The sequence below is a fragment of the Anopheles nili genome, chromosome 2, assembly GCF_943737925.1.
Source record: "Anopheles nili chromosome 2, idAnoNiliSN_F5_01, whole genome shotgun sequence".
Lineage (NCBI taxonomy): Eukaryota > Metazoa > Arthropoda > Insecta > Diptera > Culicidae > Anopheles > Anopheles nili.
This window is the reverse complement of record NC_071291.1, coordinates 65,551,062-65,567,106: the sequence shown is the minus strand read 5'-3', so window position 1 is coordinate 65,567,106 and position 16,045 is coordinate 65,551,062. Positions and strand designations below refer to the sequence as shown.

Below are 16,045 nucleotides of genomic sequence, written 5' to 3'. Positions count from 1 at the left end.
TGATTTATATCGGTGGCCAGTTCGGGCGCCTGAAGCACTTCGAGAGGCGAAGGAAATGGTGATACACGCGGGAAAAAAAACAACGAGTCTGCAATTCTGACTAACGATCACCACACCTAACCTCACCGGGAGTTGGTTTCATTCATCTCACGTCCGATCGGCAACAGGTCAGCAACAATAGCCCTTGCGAGGATCGTGTTCCAGAGCGAAACGCGCTTTGATACGCTTGGTGCCGTATCGATTCCCGGAGATCAACTGCCTTCGGGGTGGGGACTTGGCTATGTCCGGAATTGGACATACTTTCGGCTTTCCTTTTTCCAGACCCAAAGCATGCTCAAGCGATCGGATGCGCCTTCCCTACGTTGAGCAGGAAAAGGCCATCTTCTTCTTCTATTTTCACGTTTCCTTCCTGCTGCGGGCGGTACCCTTTCGGGTTGTGCGGCACAGTCCCTTATCTGTGCCGCTTCCATTCACTTGCTTTCACCTAAACCTCCACCGATCGTTCCGAAAAGCGACATCTCGCGGCGACGTCGACGACGACGATCACCGTCTCTGCCGTTAGGCCGCGATGTTCGATTAATCTTCCCCATTCCGTTGCCGGGGTACGTTGGTGCGCTGGAATGTCACGGGAAGAAAGGGTTACCCCATAGCGGGTCAGGGTGGGGTTTTTCCTCCTCAGTAATTCATTGCGCCCAACCTTCGAGTGGGGCCTCCGGGCGAGCTTAACCTAGAGAAGAGACCCGTGTGTGTTCCCAACGAGGTGAAAGAGAACCGCCACGGTCTCTCGGCGGCCGGTCGTGATTGATCGCTAACCGCGGCTCACGGGATTGGGTTCCGCTTGGTGCCGAGAAACCCGAAGCAATCACATCCGCGCCGCAGCGCCAGCACGGATGATTAAGACGTAAACATTTGTTTTAATTAAGATGTTCCCAGGTTTGGTTGGGGTTTTCGCTTTCTGCTCGCTATCCGCGGAACAGCCAGACCTAGCCGCGGTCCCCTTTTCCCGGGGGAATTGGTCGTTACGAATGGATTTTAATGGCGCGAACGCGGCCTGCCAGGGTGGCAACGGTTTCGACGTAACCGTGTAACCTCACCGGGGCAACATTGATGCGAAACGCTTCTTCATTTGGTGTGCCAGGCGAAGGTTTTGACGAGCCAGAGTGGCTTGTCCCTCGGGAGGCGAACCGTGTGAATCTTGGCCCCTGTGTTTGAAGGGCCACGGAACACCGGAGTGAAAAGTATGCGCGGAATGTAGGACAGAGACTGGAGCCTTAGTGTTTTGGCATTTGCTTTGCGTTGTAAGGGTGACTGGATTATGTCCTCCCAGGGGGTGTCCCTTGACGATCGTTAATTGAGTTATCATGCTGAAGTAATGCAAGCGGACGTATGGGTTGCAATTTGTGACCCGAACTCAGATAGCTTAAAAGGCAAACCTCCCAAACAACTTGACCCCCATTTGTTGTGGAGAAAAGCGAACAAACAAAAAAAAATGGTATAAACCGATACCCTGAAACTTGATCTCGCGGTGGGTCGTTTTTTTCTTTCTCTCTCAAAACGTTTTTTTTAACAAAATCCCAACCAACCCAGCGTGAGAAAGGAAACCTTCAGTGCGGAATCGACAACCGAATTACGCACCCAACCAACGTTGTTGGTGGAGGTTTGCGAATCGTACAGAAGCACTTCTTGCAAAAATTACGGAAGCTGTCGTCCCGAGGGATGCAAAATAAGGGACGGAATCGAACCGGGTTCGTTCATCCGTGACGAGCACAAATCGCACGCCTTCCAGATGTCCGTTCGATGGTGGAGCTTATGGTACTCAGCTTCCAGGCTCCAGAGATTCCTTAGGCACGTTGGCACGTCAACGGACGCCTGACAGCCGGCAGTGGCAACCTTCCCTTGGGTGGTCGCGAACGCAAATTCCCGATAGTAATCCAATACACACTGAGCCTGCGCCTGGCGACGAAGCTGGGAGACCTTAACCGAAGGCTTTACCCACTGGTGAAGAGGCTTTTGGGCTTGTATTCAAATCACTCGCCAGCCAAAAGGTTCTCCTGCCAGCACTTGGAAGCGATGGGACAGACCCGAGCCGTAATCCCGCCCCATTACACACGGATGAGACAGGATAAGAAAGGTACAGCTGCGCGATGGAACGCTGCTGTTGGTCCTGGGGATTTGTTGTTTGAGAAACCTGATATCGCACCTCTCCCCGAGATGCCAGGTGGTGTGGTGGTATTTGTATGTGTGCGGAAGGGTGGAAAAGGTGAGACCAAAGATGGATGGTCAGTTGTGGTATGATTTTCCAGTTGAGTAACCAAAATCACGGTTCGGTGCAATTTGAAACCAACCACCGCATGACGACGACGGCAGCTATAGTAGGGGGTTGACGATGATCAAGATGATGCCTCCAGAGGGGGTGCGGTGGTGGGATGGGGGGGTGGAAATGTCCCTACCCACCACCAAAACCCGATGGCCCGTAGGAGAAACCCCTCACAAACGTGGGCAGGGTTTCGGCTGTGGCCCCGCGTTGCGGTTTACGGCTCGTCGTGACGTATGAGATCGCCGTGTGCGGTAGTTCAGTTTTAACGCTCAATTACACTTCTCACTCAAGTGTGTGAGAAGTCAATTAACCCCCGGTGACCGGGGGCGCCCTTAAATGGCGTCCGGTAGTGGAACTTGCGGGCTTCCGTGGGGCCATAATCCGTGTATGGCTTTTCTTGTGGTTTTTGTTTTTGTTTTTTGGAGGGCTGGGAAATGTAAACCCTGGTGTGAAAGTGTCATCTGGCGCTATTGGTCATGGCACTTACAGAGTCTCAAGAGGCGAATGTAGCCACGCTGGTTCAAAATCTCTTATAAAAATAATTTAAAAAAATCTTACAGAGTCTACTTGTAGTAGCCCTAGATCGTGACATTTCGCTTATGTCAAATGTCAAACTTAAAGCGAGACGATCAATTTAGTGTTTGTTTATTGTTCCAAGAACATATGGCTTTTAGTTGCCGGTCCTAGAAATAACTAAGGTTTGGGAAGAGTAAAACCGAATACGGAGTAGCACAAGAGGGCCCAGGATGCTGGACTTTTATATCGTACCGTGTAAACACTTTAGTTAAAAAAAGAAGAAGTTTATTGTTCCACAATAATAGTGTCATATTTCTTTTTGTTTTTCCCCTCACAGGGCAAAGCCCGGGGGAGACGGTCATCGGTGTACATGCGGTCGTTGTTCCAGTCCTATTTGTTCAACCTCGGCTGCTCGATACAGAAGCACGCGGGCAAGGTGTTATTCGTAGCGATATTAGTGTTGAGTACGTTCTGCGTTGGACTGAAATCCGCGACCGTGCACTCGAAGGTACACCAGCTGTGGATACAGGAAGGTGGTTCGCTCGAGCATGAGCTCGCCTACACGCAGAAGTCCCTCGGCGAGATGGACTCGTCAACGCATCAGATGCTGATACAGACACCAAAGGACATGGACGCCTCGATACTGCACGCGAACGCGCTGCTAACGCACCTGGACGTGGTGAAAAAGGCGATCTCGGTAACGGTGCACATGTACGACATAACGTGGAGCTTAAAGGACATGTGCTACTCGCCGAGCATACCCAGCTTCGACACGCACTTCATCGAGCAGATCTTCGAGAACATCATTCCGTGCGCGATCATAACGCCACTCGACTGCTTCTGGGAGGGCAGCAAGCTGCTCGGTCCGAAGTATCCCGTACACATACCGTAAGTGTTTTGGTAGCCGCCGGGCAAGCAGTTTGATGATTGACGTCCTAATTGTAGTCATGCAACGCTTCTCTCCCTTTGCAGTGGCCAAGCGAACAAGGTGCAGTGGACGTCGCTGAATCCGCAGACGCTGCTGAAGGACATCAAGGCGCAGAATTATCAGTTTCCCTTCGACACCCTCGAGCAGTACATGAAGCGGGCGGGCATCAGCACGGGCTACACGGAGAAACCGTGCCTCAACCCGAAGGATAAGCAGTGTCCGGATACGGCACCGAACAAAAAATCCGGTCAGGTGCCGGACATTGGTGCGAGTTTGACGGGCGGATGTTACGGTTTCGCGGCAAAGTACATGCACTGGCCAGAAGAGCTGGTGGTGGGAGGAGCTGTCCGGAACCGCACGCATCATCTCAGGTCAGCAAAGGCGCTGCAGACGGTGATCCAGCTGATGGGTGAACGGGAACTGTACGACTACTGGAACAACCACTACAAGGTGCACCACATCGGTTGGAACCCGGAGAAAGCGGCTGAGGTGTTGAACGCGTGGCAGAAGAAGTTTTCCGCCGAGGTGAACAAGATCATGCAGACCGACGTGAAGCCGCTGTCGTTTTACGGAGTGTACGCGTTTTCTTCCGCCACGCTGGATGACATCCTGGGAAAGCATTCGAACCCGAATCCGCTCAGTCTTGGCATCGGTATCGCGATCATCCTGCTGTACACGGCTTGCACGCTGTTGCGCTGGAAGGACGGCATCAATGGACAGAGTGGAGTTGGTGTGGCCGGTGTTCTGTTGATCGCGGTGACGACTGCAGCTGGGTTGGGCTTTTGCGCTTTACTCGGGATCGCATTTAACGCCGCCACGACGCAGGTGATCCCGTTCTTGGCACTAGGGCTCGGCGTAGATCACATCTTCGTCTTGACGCATGCGTACGCCGAACGGGACACGAGCGAACAAACTGGCCAGGTGCTGAAAAAAGCCGGCCTAAGCGTGCTGTTCGCGGGAGCATCAACTGCGGGATCGTTCTTCGCGGCCACACTCATCCCGGTGCCAGCGTTGCGCGTGTTCTGCTTCCAGGGCGCTATCCTGACGGTGTTCAACCTGGCCGCCGTGTTGCTCGTATTTCCGGCGATGATTTCATTGGATCTACGCCGGCGACGGTCAGGTCGGGCGGATGTGTTTTGTTGTTGCCTCCCAGCGCTTCCTAGCACCACGCATGATATGAACAAACAGCGCTACCATTACCACCAGCAGCCACAGCAGCAGTTACAATCACAGCCTGGTAGCCAAGGACAGGCTCAATCCAACACGGAAGCTCAGCGTCAGGAAGAGGACTCCCTAATTGACTGCCCGTCGAAAGCGTGTTTCAGCTTTTCCCTATCACGGTTCGCGATCAAACACTACGCTCCGTTTATAGCACGCAGCTCGGTGAAGGTGTTCGCGATGTTGCTACTGTCGGGCATCGTCGGTGTATCGATGTTTGCCTCCATGAAGCTACCGGACGGGCTGGAGCTGACGGATCTCGTACCCCAGAACACCAACGAGCATCGGTTCCTGAGCGTACAAGGCAAGTTGTTCGGGTTCTACAGCATGTTTGCGGTAACGCAGGGTGACTTTGAGTATCCAAACAATCAGAAGCTGCTGCATGAGTACCACGAGGCGTACGTGCGAGTGTCGCACGTGATCAAGAATGATAACGGCGGGTTGCCGGACTTCTGGTTGAGTTTGTTCCGCGATTGGTTGCTCAATTTGCAACGGGCGTTTGATCGCGATTATCGAGAGGGTCGAATCACGCAAGAACGATGGTATTCGAATGCGAGCAATGATGCGATCCTGGCATACAAGCTGTTGGTGCAAACCGGACACGTTGATAACCCGATCGACAAGAGTCTAGTGACGCAGGTGCGACTCGTCGATTCGGAGGGTGTCATCAACCCGGAAGCGTTCTACAACTACCTATCCGCTTGGGCGTGGAATGACGTGCTAGCTTACGGTGCCTCGCAGGTAGGTCGGAAAAGATAAAAGGATGTTCCCGCATTTTGATACACTTTACTAACGTCACGATTGTATATTTTCCCACAGGGTAACCTGCGACCGGAACCACGCGAATGGTTACACACACCATCCGACTTCGAGCTGAAGATTCCGAAGAGCGCACCGCTCACGTACACCCAGCTACCGTTCTACCTGCACGGGCTGAGCGATACGGCCGATATCAAGACGATGATCAGCCAGATTCGCGAGCTGTGCTCAAAGTTCGAATCGCGCGGTCTGCCAAACTATCCCTCAGGTAGGTCCCGCGAGGCAACATCCTTTGTCTGTGTGCAGTTTACTTATAATGTTGCTTTTCCTTTTTTCCCACAGGCATTCCGTTCATCTTCTGGGAGCAGTACATGAACCTACGACCGGGTCTGTTGAAAGCGATCGGATGTGCCCTGCTAGCGGTGATCGTTTTCGTTTCATTGCTACTCCTGTCCGTGTGGGCTGCCCTGCTGATCGTGTTCAACGTCGTAACGATGCTTATCCAGCTGCTAGGTGTGATGATACTGCTTGGGATCAAACTGTCCGCCATACCAGCCGTCATACTAATCGCCAGCATCGGGCTGGGAGTAGGACTAACCGTACACGTGTCACTGGTAAGTGTTCAGCACGTTTTTCGTGTCCTTTTTTTGGGGTAGATGTCTAATATATTCCGTTTGTTTGCTCTCGAACCTTACAGGGTTTCATCACATCGATCGGGAATCGCGATAGGCGTGTGAAGCTCGCTCTCGAGCACTCATTTGCACCGGTTGTGCACGGTGTCGTGACGTCCACACTCGCCATCTTCATGCTATCGACGTCATCGTTCGAGTTTGTCGTGCGGCACTTCTTCTGGTTGCTGTTGTCCGCGGTTCTGATCGGTGCACTCAACGGGCTGTTCTTTTTCCCGATCCTGCTGAGCCTAGTAGGTCCGGGAGCGGAGATCATACCGTTGCAGTACGCTAATCGCATCTCAACACCTTCACCACCACCGAAACGCATCAACAAACTGTCCACCGGCAAGCCGATCGTGCTGAACAACAAACGATCGTCGTGTTCGCGCAGCTGCTCCAAGGTGCACCATCATCACAAGCACAACAACGTTAATCTCAGCAACGAACCATCGCTGACGACGATCACGGAGGAACCACAATCGTGGAAGAGTTCTGCTTCATCTATCCCGTCGATGCACGAGAAAGCGGCCGGATCGGTTGGTGGACATCATCGAACGTCCGGATCCGCTGGGATGATGAGTGGAGCAGCTTCCCTTGGACCTTCTGCTGGTATGATGGGAGAACCCGGATTGGTAGGTGGCATTGGGGGCGTATATAGCCATCCACATGCCCACCACTACCATCACCATCATCACCAGCAAGCACCGGAGTTGCAGAGTATCGTCCTGCAACCGGAAGTGACGGTGGAAACACACCACCACGGAGGAGATCACCAAAACACGAAGGTTACGGCAACGGCCAACATCAAGGTGGAGCTGGTGACGCCGGGTCGTGCCGCACGGATGATGCACACCACCGCAAGCAGCAGTTCCGCCGGTAGCACCACGAGCAGTAGTTCCGGAAACTCGAGCAGCTAACAACGCACGTACGCTTCCGGTCGGCCGAATAGTACCACCAACGAATATTAAACCCAATTCCCACTTAGGCTATAAGTAGAAACGATACGAGAGAGCAAACGCGCACAACTAAGTTAGGAGCTAGACCAATCTCTACCAATCGAACGAACCAACAAACGCATTAATCAAACCATTCGCCTAGTTTTTTGTTTGTGTCAGATAGATTCATATACACTTAGACTGCATACTACCTCTCCCCCATGTCCCTTTTTTTCTGGACGATTCCCGAGGAATGCGTGTAAATAGGACACATCTTGTGGAAGTATGTGTGTTTTTTATATAAATCATTATTTATTTTTACCCTCCCAACAACGGGACATGCGACCGTGTGATTTCTGCTCCAGACAGTAGAGTCACACGTGTTTCACCTTCACGTAAGATCCCCATCCCACCCACGCATATGTTTCACACCTCCCCTCCCCCCGGGAGCAAGAATAGGCCGTGTACAGAAGAAGGCTTGTAGTAGGGATGTAGGCGCGAGAAAGTATTACATGACTCACGGTAATAGTGTAATTAGCGAGCAGTATTTGCAGCGTTGTATAGGACTGGACCAGGTGTAGGTAGGTGTAGGAAACGAGTGTGTAGTCCTTAAGACGACGAACTGTAAGGCGCCACGGGACCAGAACTAGATAGGACCATTTTGGACTGATCGTAGCAGCTATGCATAGTTCCATTTCATTCATTCCTTCTCGCTCCGTTGGTTGCATTTTGTATCATAGAGGGCTGAATTTCGGCTTCCCTTGGATACGGTTGCGCTCTCATCCAAGGAGGCTTGTTTTCAAATGGCGTCGCCAACTGATGGAAAGGCATTTTAACTGAAACAAAAGAAGGGGCTATAACACTTATTGTGTCGAAAACCGCATGAAAGTCAGCAGAAACCAATCAGTACTTACAGGTTGTAGGTTTATACGTATGCAAATAGGACATAGGAGGTAACGCAAAAAAAACACCTACACGCCAGCCACAAACATCCCTCCTGTGCGAGCGAAAAGAGGGCAAAAGACAGCCAAACAGAGCGACGCAAGCGAAGAAATGTCGAAAATCATATCCGAGAAAGAGGAGAAAAAAAAGCAAGAAATGAAAGCACCGAAAGGATAATCGATCGCGCATACATGCACCACGGGGGCACACAGCGTTAGACACACCATGTTTTCATGTATACCGCAAAAGTATCAAAGACACAAACCAAACCGATCTTAAGAGAAAGTTGAAAGCGAGCGAGGAAGTATAGAGAAAATGTAGAGCGATCATACTATACTGGCCCTCCGGGAAATGGCTGGCTGAAAAATGGGAGAGAAAAGAAGGACGAAAAAGAAAACACGCAAAGAGAAAACGAGAGGCGAGAGACAGGCACACATAGTAATAAATCGTAAACGCGCGTATGGAACGGTTAGAAATCAATGACGCGCGCGCGCGTCCGCGGAAACTAACGCACACAAAAACTTCCCACCTTTATTGCAGCAAGCAGCAAAGCATAAAAACGCATTTAGCATTTAGTCAAGCGAAAGCGAGCGAGAACACACATTATGAGATAGAGAGCGTATCTGATTCTGTATAGTATGTTAGGGACGAGAGTTAAGGGGACGAAAGTGGCGCATCTCCAGGGAGTAGGAAAGTTGGTAGTATAAACGGCGCTGGTGTCCCGAAACGCACGTGTGTGCGCCAGGGTTACCATGGTTACCAGGGATCGACACAGGTGCGCAAACAAAAAGCGAGTAGAAAAGTACGAATTCCGATCAACAGAGTGTAGGTGAAGCTTTCGGAAGGCCTAGTAGAAGATTTAGGAAGCCTTTTTACGCCCCATATTACGCTGACTGACGCTGAGATATTTATTTATTACGCTCCGGGGTCTAAATAGTGAGCCCGTGGCAGATTTTCCCCGATTGAGGTTTCATCCATCGGATCGGACTCCTGCTGCACGGCAAATCACTCAACTACCTGGCAGTCGTTTTGTTATAAATTATTATTTCCGTTTTTGTGTTTTTAAAATGCGTTGCGAATTGAGGAGAAGGAGGAGAAGGTTTCTTTTATGTTAGGGGAAACAACCGACCTATGCTAGCTAGGGCAAGGTATTAGGAAGGCGGACAGACAGGCGTATCCTCTCTCTCTCCCAGGAAAACGAAACGAGTCTAGTAGATTTTAAATATGACGCGAGATTTAAAGGCGAGGCAGGGGTTTAGGTATTAGGACAAATGCGGGTACGCAAAGGAAAAGCGAGAGTAAATATTCATATACTTGTGTGTGAGAGCGCGCGCGCGCGTGCGTGTGTATGTGTATGACGAGCGATAAAGTAAAGCGTGTACAGAGTAGCGGAAGTAATAGCGGTAAACCTTTATAAATTATATCCATCGTGTTCGATGTACTTTTATTACGGTAGGCGCGGTAGCGGAAAGCATATATGTATGTGTACATGTGGTGCTCAGCGAGCGTGGGAGGAACGTAGGAGAAATGCGGAAAAATAAATATACAACAATTGAGAATCATACTCCATAAAACACGGTGTTTTTATTTCATTTTAAACAAGCTGGTTCACAGACTTTCCGAAACATCGTTGTTCGTTCGATTCGCGCTTCAAAACAACAAACATCTGAGAAATCTGAGATTTTTAGCCGAGACACACTGAGATGTGATAGTACAAACTTTCACTCATAGATGGCGCTCGCAAAAAAACCGGTTCATTTTTGGTCCCCAAAAATCGAAGTTGAAAAATGATTTGTACCAGGAGAGCAGGATTCCGAAGAGGTGGATTTGAAAATCTCAGAAATCTGAGATTTCTCAGATTTAGCCGAGACACACTTGAGATGTGATAGTACCAATTTTCACTCATAGATGGCGCTCGCAAAAAACCGGTTCATTTTTGGAGCCCGAAAATCGGAGTTGAAAAATGATTTGTAACAGGAGAGCAGGATTCCGAAGAGGTGGATTTGAAAATTTTAAAAATCTCAGATTTTTGCCAAAACACTCTGAGATTCGCTAATGGTAATTTTCACTCCTGGATGATGCTCGCGTCACCGAAAAGATTTTTTTAGACACATTTCAAGCGCTCGTTTTTTTCTTTCTTTCCAAATGTTGCCGAATTTCTTTCAAGGAAAAAAACGCAAAACAAGTTTTTTGATTAATAACTGTTGTTTCGTCTTTATTAATTTTTTAGAACAAATCCATTCTTGGCATTTCTGTACTCTCTCTCTCTCTCGCTTTCATGCATCGCATATTTTTTCTCTCTCTCTCTCTCTTTCCTACTACGAATGTGTAGGATGTCGCGGAATTAATCGCATGTTTGTGTTTATCTTTCCCGCGTCTTGCGAACGCTCCTATTCCTGTCCCTTTTAACAGCTGCCCTATCGAGCTATTGCTACGCGGTCGCGCGTCCTATCGGTATTCCTCCTACCCGCGCCTAACACTCCCTTCCCTTATACTGATATTAATTTGTTACAATTACAAATAAGCTAGAGTTAATCGATTTATTATTATTATTATCTCCCAATCTCCCCCCCCCGCCACCGACGGCGCGTACGTGTCCCACCCTGGCGAAGATCGGCCACGACAACGCGGACCGAGGGGAGGAGAGCCAGGCGCGCGTGTGTGTGTGTGTGTTTCCATTTTTTTGTAACATTTTTTTCGCTTTTTCCTAAAAAAACCTTCCTATCTTGTTTACACCGCACGCGTAAACGAGATTATTCGCGATTGGTATCCTTTCTCTTCCTCTCTTTCTCTCTCTAGCGCTTTTCCTTTTCGTGTTTACTTCTTAAACGTCGCTTTTAGGTGTAGTTATATGTATAATAATTACATTTTGGGGCATAGTTAAGCGGGAGAGCTGGGGGGAATTGTAAAAAGCGAGAACACGATCCCGTTTCTTTTCCCCGGTTTTTGCTGGGTGGTTGTGTTTAGTCTAGCGAAAGGGAATTATTGTATTAAAGAAACGTTAACACGGCGCATTGCCGACGAAAAGCGTCAACCAGCGAGGGGGATGGGGGGGGGGGGGAGCGGTTTGTGCGGGCAATAAAACATGTAATATGCATCTAATAATAAAACAAAAACCATTTCGACCCGCACACGCGGGAAACAAGAAAAAAACCGCCGCGCGACCTTTTTTCTTCTCTTTAACGCAAAAGGCGCGATCGGTACGCGATCACTTCCTACACACGCGCCCACGCCCACGCCCACACCCGCTTCCTTCGGTTTGCGCATCCCGCCGCTACCGCCACCGCAGCTGTTCGCTTAGATACTAAATGACTTTTTTGTTTTGCTCCGCTTTCGCGCTAACGCTTGCGGGAGGGATTTGCGTTTTTTATTATCGTCTGCTTCCGTCCGCGAAAGTGCGTTGTTAAAACCAACAACGACAAACAAAAAAAATGGAGAGGAAAAATTCCTAACAAACGCAAAACTGTCAAGCGGTTTCGATTGGAGATTCCGTCGCGCTCGATCGCCCTTCGGTGTCACGGGAAGTGCGAAAAAGGGTGCGGGAAAACTGGCGATTTTTCCCACAAGCCACATAAACCCCCACCCCCCCCCCCCCCCCCCCTGAAAGGCGACCAGCGAAAGAGAATCTTCTCGTTTCATGCGGCAAAACAACCAAATCCGCCGGTGGAAAACGAAAGCTGGCGATCTTTCGCTTGCACGCCCGACGGATCCACAGCTCGGCGTACGTTTCGTGAACGTTCTGACGGATACGTTTTTAAATTGCAAAACGAAAAAAAAAACTAACCAAAAACAAAATGAAGGATAATAAAAAAAAAAGAAAGTAATCCACCATCGTAATGGGTGACAATAAATAAGTCGTTCCTTTGCGTAAAAGGGGGTGTTTTTAAAAATTAACGAAACGTTTATCTCGACGTTGAAAGGTAATCGCAGCGAGAGCGATACGATAACGAAAGTTTTGTTTTTTTTTGCATGGTAATATTAATAATATAACAACGAAAAGGAAAGAAAAAAAAAGAACTTGTTGGAACATCCAAAAGGGCAAGCAAAAGAATCCTAAATGATGGCTCTCTCTCTCTCTCTCTCGCTTTCTCTAGCTTTTGTTGACCGAGGGAAGGGCCGCTAGTTGTAACATCCCTACAGGGAGGCTTTGGGAATGGATGGGGGGTGGTAAAACTGGCGATTTTTACCTCCCCACTAGCTCCCATTTATCTCCCTCTCCCCCCCTCCACGTAGGACACGCGCGCACGATATTCGAGGGTTTTTCTTTATGTTCACTTTTCCTATGTATATATATATTTGCGCTCAAAAAAAGCGTGCTCCTCCCGATAGGTGATCGTACCTAATGAACTTTCGCGACCGGGCTATCGTAAACCCGTTTGGTGATGCTAAAAGAAACCCCACTCGCAAAAACTGGTTGGAGTTAGTATCGTAAGCTCACGCGCGTCGTGGCTTATCATACCCGCTGATCCTGGGTATCCTTCTCTCACGTGAGAAAAAGGATATGAGCTTCCCCTCGGTTTGTGGATGATCGTGTCCTCTTGCATGCGCATGCTCGAGGCGCCAATTAGACGGATTAGTGCGTGTTGCACGGTTTCGTTTCGTTTCTTCGTTCGTTCCGACTCCGGGACAGCGTACACTAAAATCGCACAAAACACACCGCCCGGTGTTCCTGGGTGTTTTCTGGCAAACGATCGATCCGGTGTCCCTGCTACGAGAGGAACCGAAACTAGTCTTCTTTTGCTTTCTCCTTTGTTCCCTTGTTCGCTTCCTCACTTGGGAATGTCCTTGTGCTCGACATCCTTGCTTTCTGTCATTCTCTCTTCTCTGGCACTAGAGTTTTGCTCGCTCGCGGGAATTGGTTTCACGTACGTGGGTGTATGTTTGTGTGTTTCATCCTTCCACTCCTCACGGGGTATATCACGGCAATGGGGTCTGCTTCCTGCTACGGTTCTGCGCTTACAGCCGGAAAGGTGCCCGCTTTTCGCTGGGGGTTGTGCCGCGGGAATTTCTGCTATCGGGCCGGGCTGGGCCCATCGTGCTGCCGGGTGTGCCCGGTTCTACCGACGTTCGGCGTGGTGTCTGCATGCCGGACGGTGTCGAGGCACCGCTCGTTTTCCTGCGTGTAGCGTAGAAGACAGAGAGGACAAACAATTAATATGTGAACATGGCAGTAAATCGCACACGGCACGGCAAACAAACGGTGAAGCGCAGCAAACGAAAAGAACACATCGTGCCATAAAACCAGGCACTGCTTGGAGACAGCAATAACCTGTACACCTGTGGATGTATCTTGGTGTAGAAGTTATTACTTGCTGATAGTGCAAATGTTTATCCACGGTATTAAAAAGCAAACGATTGTGCAGCAAGAGGTTAAAACCAAAATTTCCATGCAAATAACGGGAAATAATATTAGAAGCGAAAGCACTACATGTTACAAACAAAGACGGATCGTTAAATAAGGATAAATAATGCAAATTTTCGTTTAGGTTTAGTTGGCAAGCATATCTATCAACAGTACTAGCAAACATACGATTCGTATTGGACAAAAACACGTGCAACTTTAGAGTTTTCAACTGATGATTAGAATTGTGAATATTTTTAATACAATATTGGGAAATTTGACTGGCATTTAAATTTGAAAAATAACATCATGATTACATGATGAGGGAAAATAACCAAATGATTTATGATTGAGTGAACCTTAAATTTGCTAGGGAAATTATACGAATCAAAAGTTACACAAAGCTCAGAAGGAGAGCAACAAAACAGCACAGGGTTGGCAAACGAAACGAATTACTACAACATCAGCTCTACTGAGAAGGTTTTCCATCTTCAGGGATCTATGCTAAGCAACGATTTAACAAAAAAAAAGCACATCAACAGGGAACAGGAACTAGTTTCCTGTCTTGTTTTTTTTTCTTCCTATGCTTTCATTTACCCCGTCGCCGATGAAGAGTTTGATACATTGGACGTTTGGCGGACCGGGATCCGCGACCGAGGTTGGCTAGTAGTAGTAGTAGTAGTGGTAATAGTAGTTGTTGAAGCAGTAGAAGTGGTTGCAGTTTTATTCGTGGTTCGGGATTAAAGTTGAGCGTTCCCCATCGAACAATAAGAACATTACAGAGCGTTAGTTTTTCCGTGATAGATTGCCCACCCGAGGCAGAGAATACAGTGTGCGGGTGAATTCTACAACCTCACCCACTCACCCGAGTGTGGTAGTTTTCCCTTATTAAACATCCCAACCCCCTCCCTCCCACTGGCCACGTGCAATAATTACCTGCTATTTGGTAGTCCGATTAGTGTCGGTATGCTGGATGATCGACTCATGCCACCGTTTCTGCTCATTCAACCCCCGCATTCCACACGAAAGCCGAATTAGGTGTTAGAGTGGTTGTTTTGGTGGTTCGTATGCGCGGTCACAGATTTGTTTTGCCGGAGCAATTTACGAAAGCAGATGCAGATGCAGTAGTTTGGTTGGTTGGTTGGTTAGGGAGATTGCATTTATCGAGCGGGGGAGTTTTGTTTTTTTTTTATGCGTATGATGCAAGGTTGGAGTTAGGAATGAGTTGGGGAGAGTTATTATGAAGGTTTAATTTTTTGTTGCAATTGTTGTAGTTGTTGTTGGGTGTTTTATAGCATTTGTGAGAGAATAAAAAAAGAAGAATATTAATATATTCCTATTATCATATCCTCCGCAACACGATCGGTGCGCGGTTGTTTGGAAAGCGTTACGTCCTGCAGAGGATTAGCGGATTAGAAGGAAAGAACCTTGTGCTTACCTCGTAGGGGCGGGTGATGCAGCTCCGGATGCCGTCCTCGACGAGACACCGTTGGTGGTTGTGCTGGTGGTTCCGGTTCGACCCGTAACGGACCCCACCGACAACCGGGATGGCCGCGGAGTGGACGTTGTTTGCGTTAGGCGACGCGTGGGAATGCGCGATGGCGTCGCATCGTCCGTGCTGTCGAGGGACAGCGTCGATCCGTGGCGTGATGGTGGTTTCGAACCGGCGCGACTAGCCGGCCGGGAACTGGGGCGAGAGTTCGCCCTCGAACCGCCCGGTGTCATCTGAGATCTGCTGAAAGAGGGCAATAGAGCCGCCGTTAGCGAAAGGGCGTTCAGTTCAGCGAGTTTCACAAACAGTTCAACAAAACTCACCTAACTGGCACTGATGATTTCCGACTTGGTGTTTGGAAACGTCCCGGCGTTCCGATGCCGCTCTCGTTGTCGCTGAGGGAATCCGGTGTCGACGCGGACAGCGAGGAACGTGACGGGCGTGACATGGAAATCGACTTTGCCGAACGTTCACGCACCTAGATCGATTGGGAAGGGATTAGCGCGTAGCAATGGGAAGAAACAATGAATTATTGTACGCTCCACATTCACTTTTACACAGCGACTTCTGTTCACGGCGATACAAAGAAGGAAAGAAGGGAGAATCTGATGTCCACCTGACAGGCATCAAACGCACACCCACAGGGTGTAATTCAAGTACACAAACCACAGCGGCAAAGAACGGGCGACCCTTGACTGATCTAGATCACTTGCGTGGATAGAACGACGATGGTATATAACGTACGTTTCACATGTAGATGGCGCTAGCGAGCCACCACGAATAAAAAGGGAACCAGCGGCTAGAACGGAACCAGCCAACGGGAAGAGATGAAATGGAAACCGATCCTCCAGATGGCGGCAACTTTGGGGAGGCTGGATTCGCCTAGGCACACGGAACTACTTTCACGGAAACGGCACACTTACCCA

At 49.2% G+C, this 16,045-nt stretch overlaps 2 protein-coding genes across 2 annotated transcripts in view; one reads left to right on the top strand and one right to left on the bottom strand.

The window, feature by feature from the left end:
- LOC128720112 (protein patched) overlaps window positions 1-7,326 on the top strand; it is a 35,449-nt gene extending 28,123 nt beyond the window's left edge. Inside the window, exons 2-6 of the mRNA XM_053813758.1 lie at window positions 3,171-3,721; window positions 3,806-5,720; window positions 5,799-6,006; window positions 6,081-6,352; window positions 6,436-7,326. Coding sequence (XP_053669733.1) covers window positions 3,171-3,721; window positions 3,806-5,720; window positions 5,799-6,006; window positions 6,081-6,352; window positions 6,436-7,326 — 3,837 coding nt within the window. The remainder of the gene's footprint in view (window positions 1-3,170; window positions 3,722-3,805; window positions 5,721-5,798; window positions 6,007-6,080; window positions 6,353-6,435) is intronic.
- A 5,486-nt stretch (window positions 7,327-12,812) lies between these two features.
- Window positions 12,813-16,045, bottom strand: part of LOC128728448 (uncharacterized) — a 63,290-nt gene continuing 60,057 nt past the window's right edge. The window contains exons 25-28 of the mRNA XM_053822078.1: window positions 15,443-15,597; window positions 15,066-15,359; window positions 14,564-14,623; window positions 12,813-13,402 (exon numbers count right to left, since the gene is read on the bottom strand). Of these exons, the coding sequence (XP_053678053.1) occupies window positions 13,243-13,402; window positions 14,564-14,623; window positions 15,066-15,359; window positions 15,443-15,597 (669 nt within the window). The 3' untranslated portion in view covers window positions 12,813-13,242. The remainder of the gene's footprint in view (window positions 13,403-14,563; window positions 14,624-15,065; window positions 15,360-15,442; window positions 15,598-16,045) is intronic.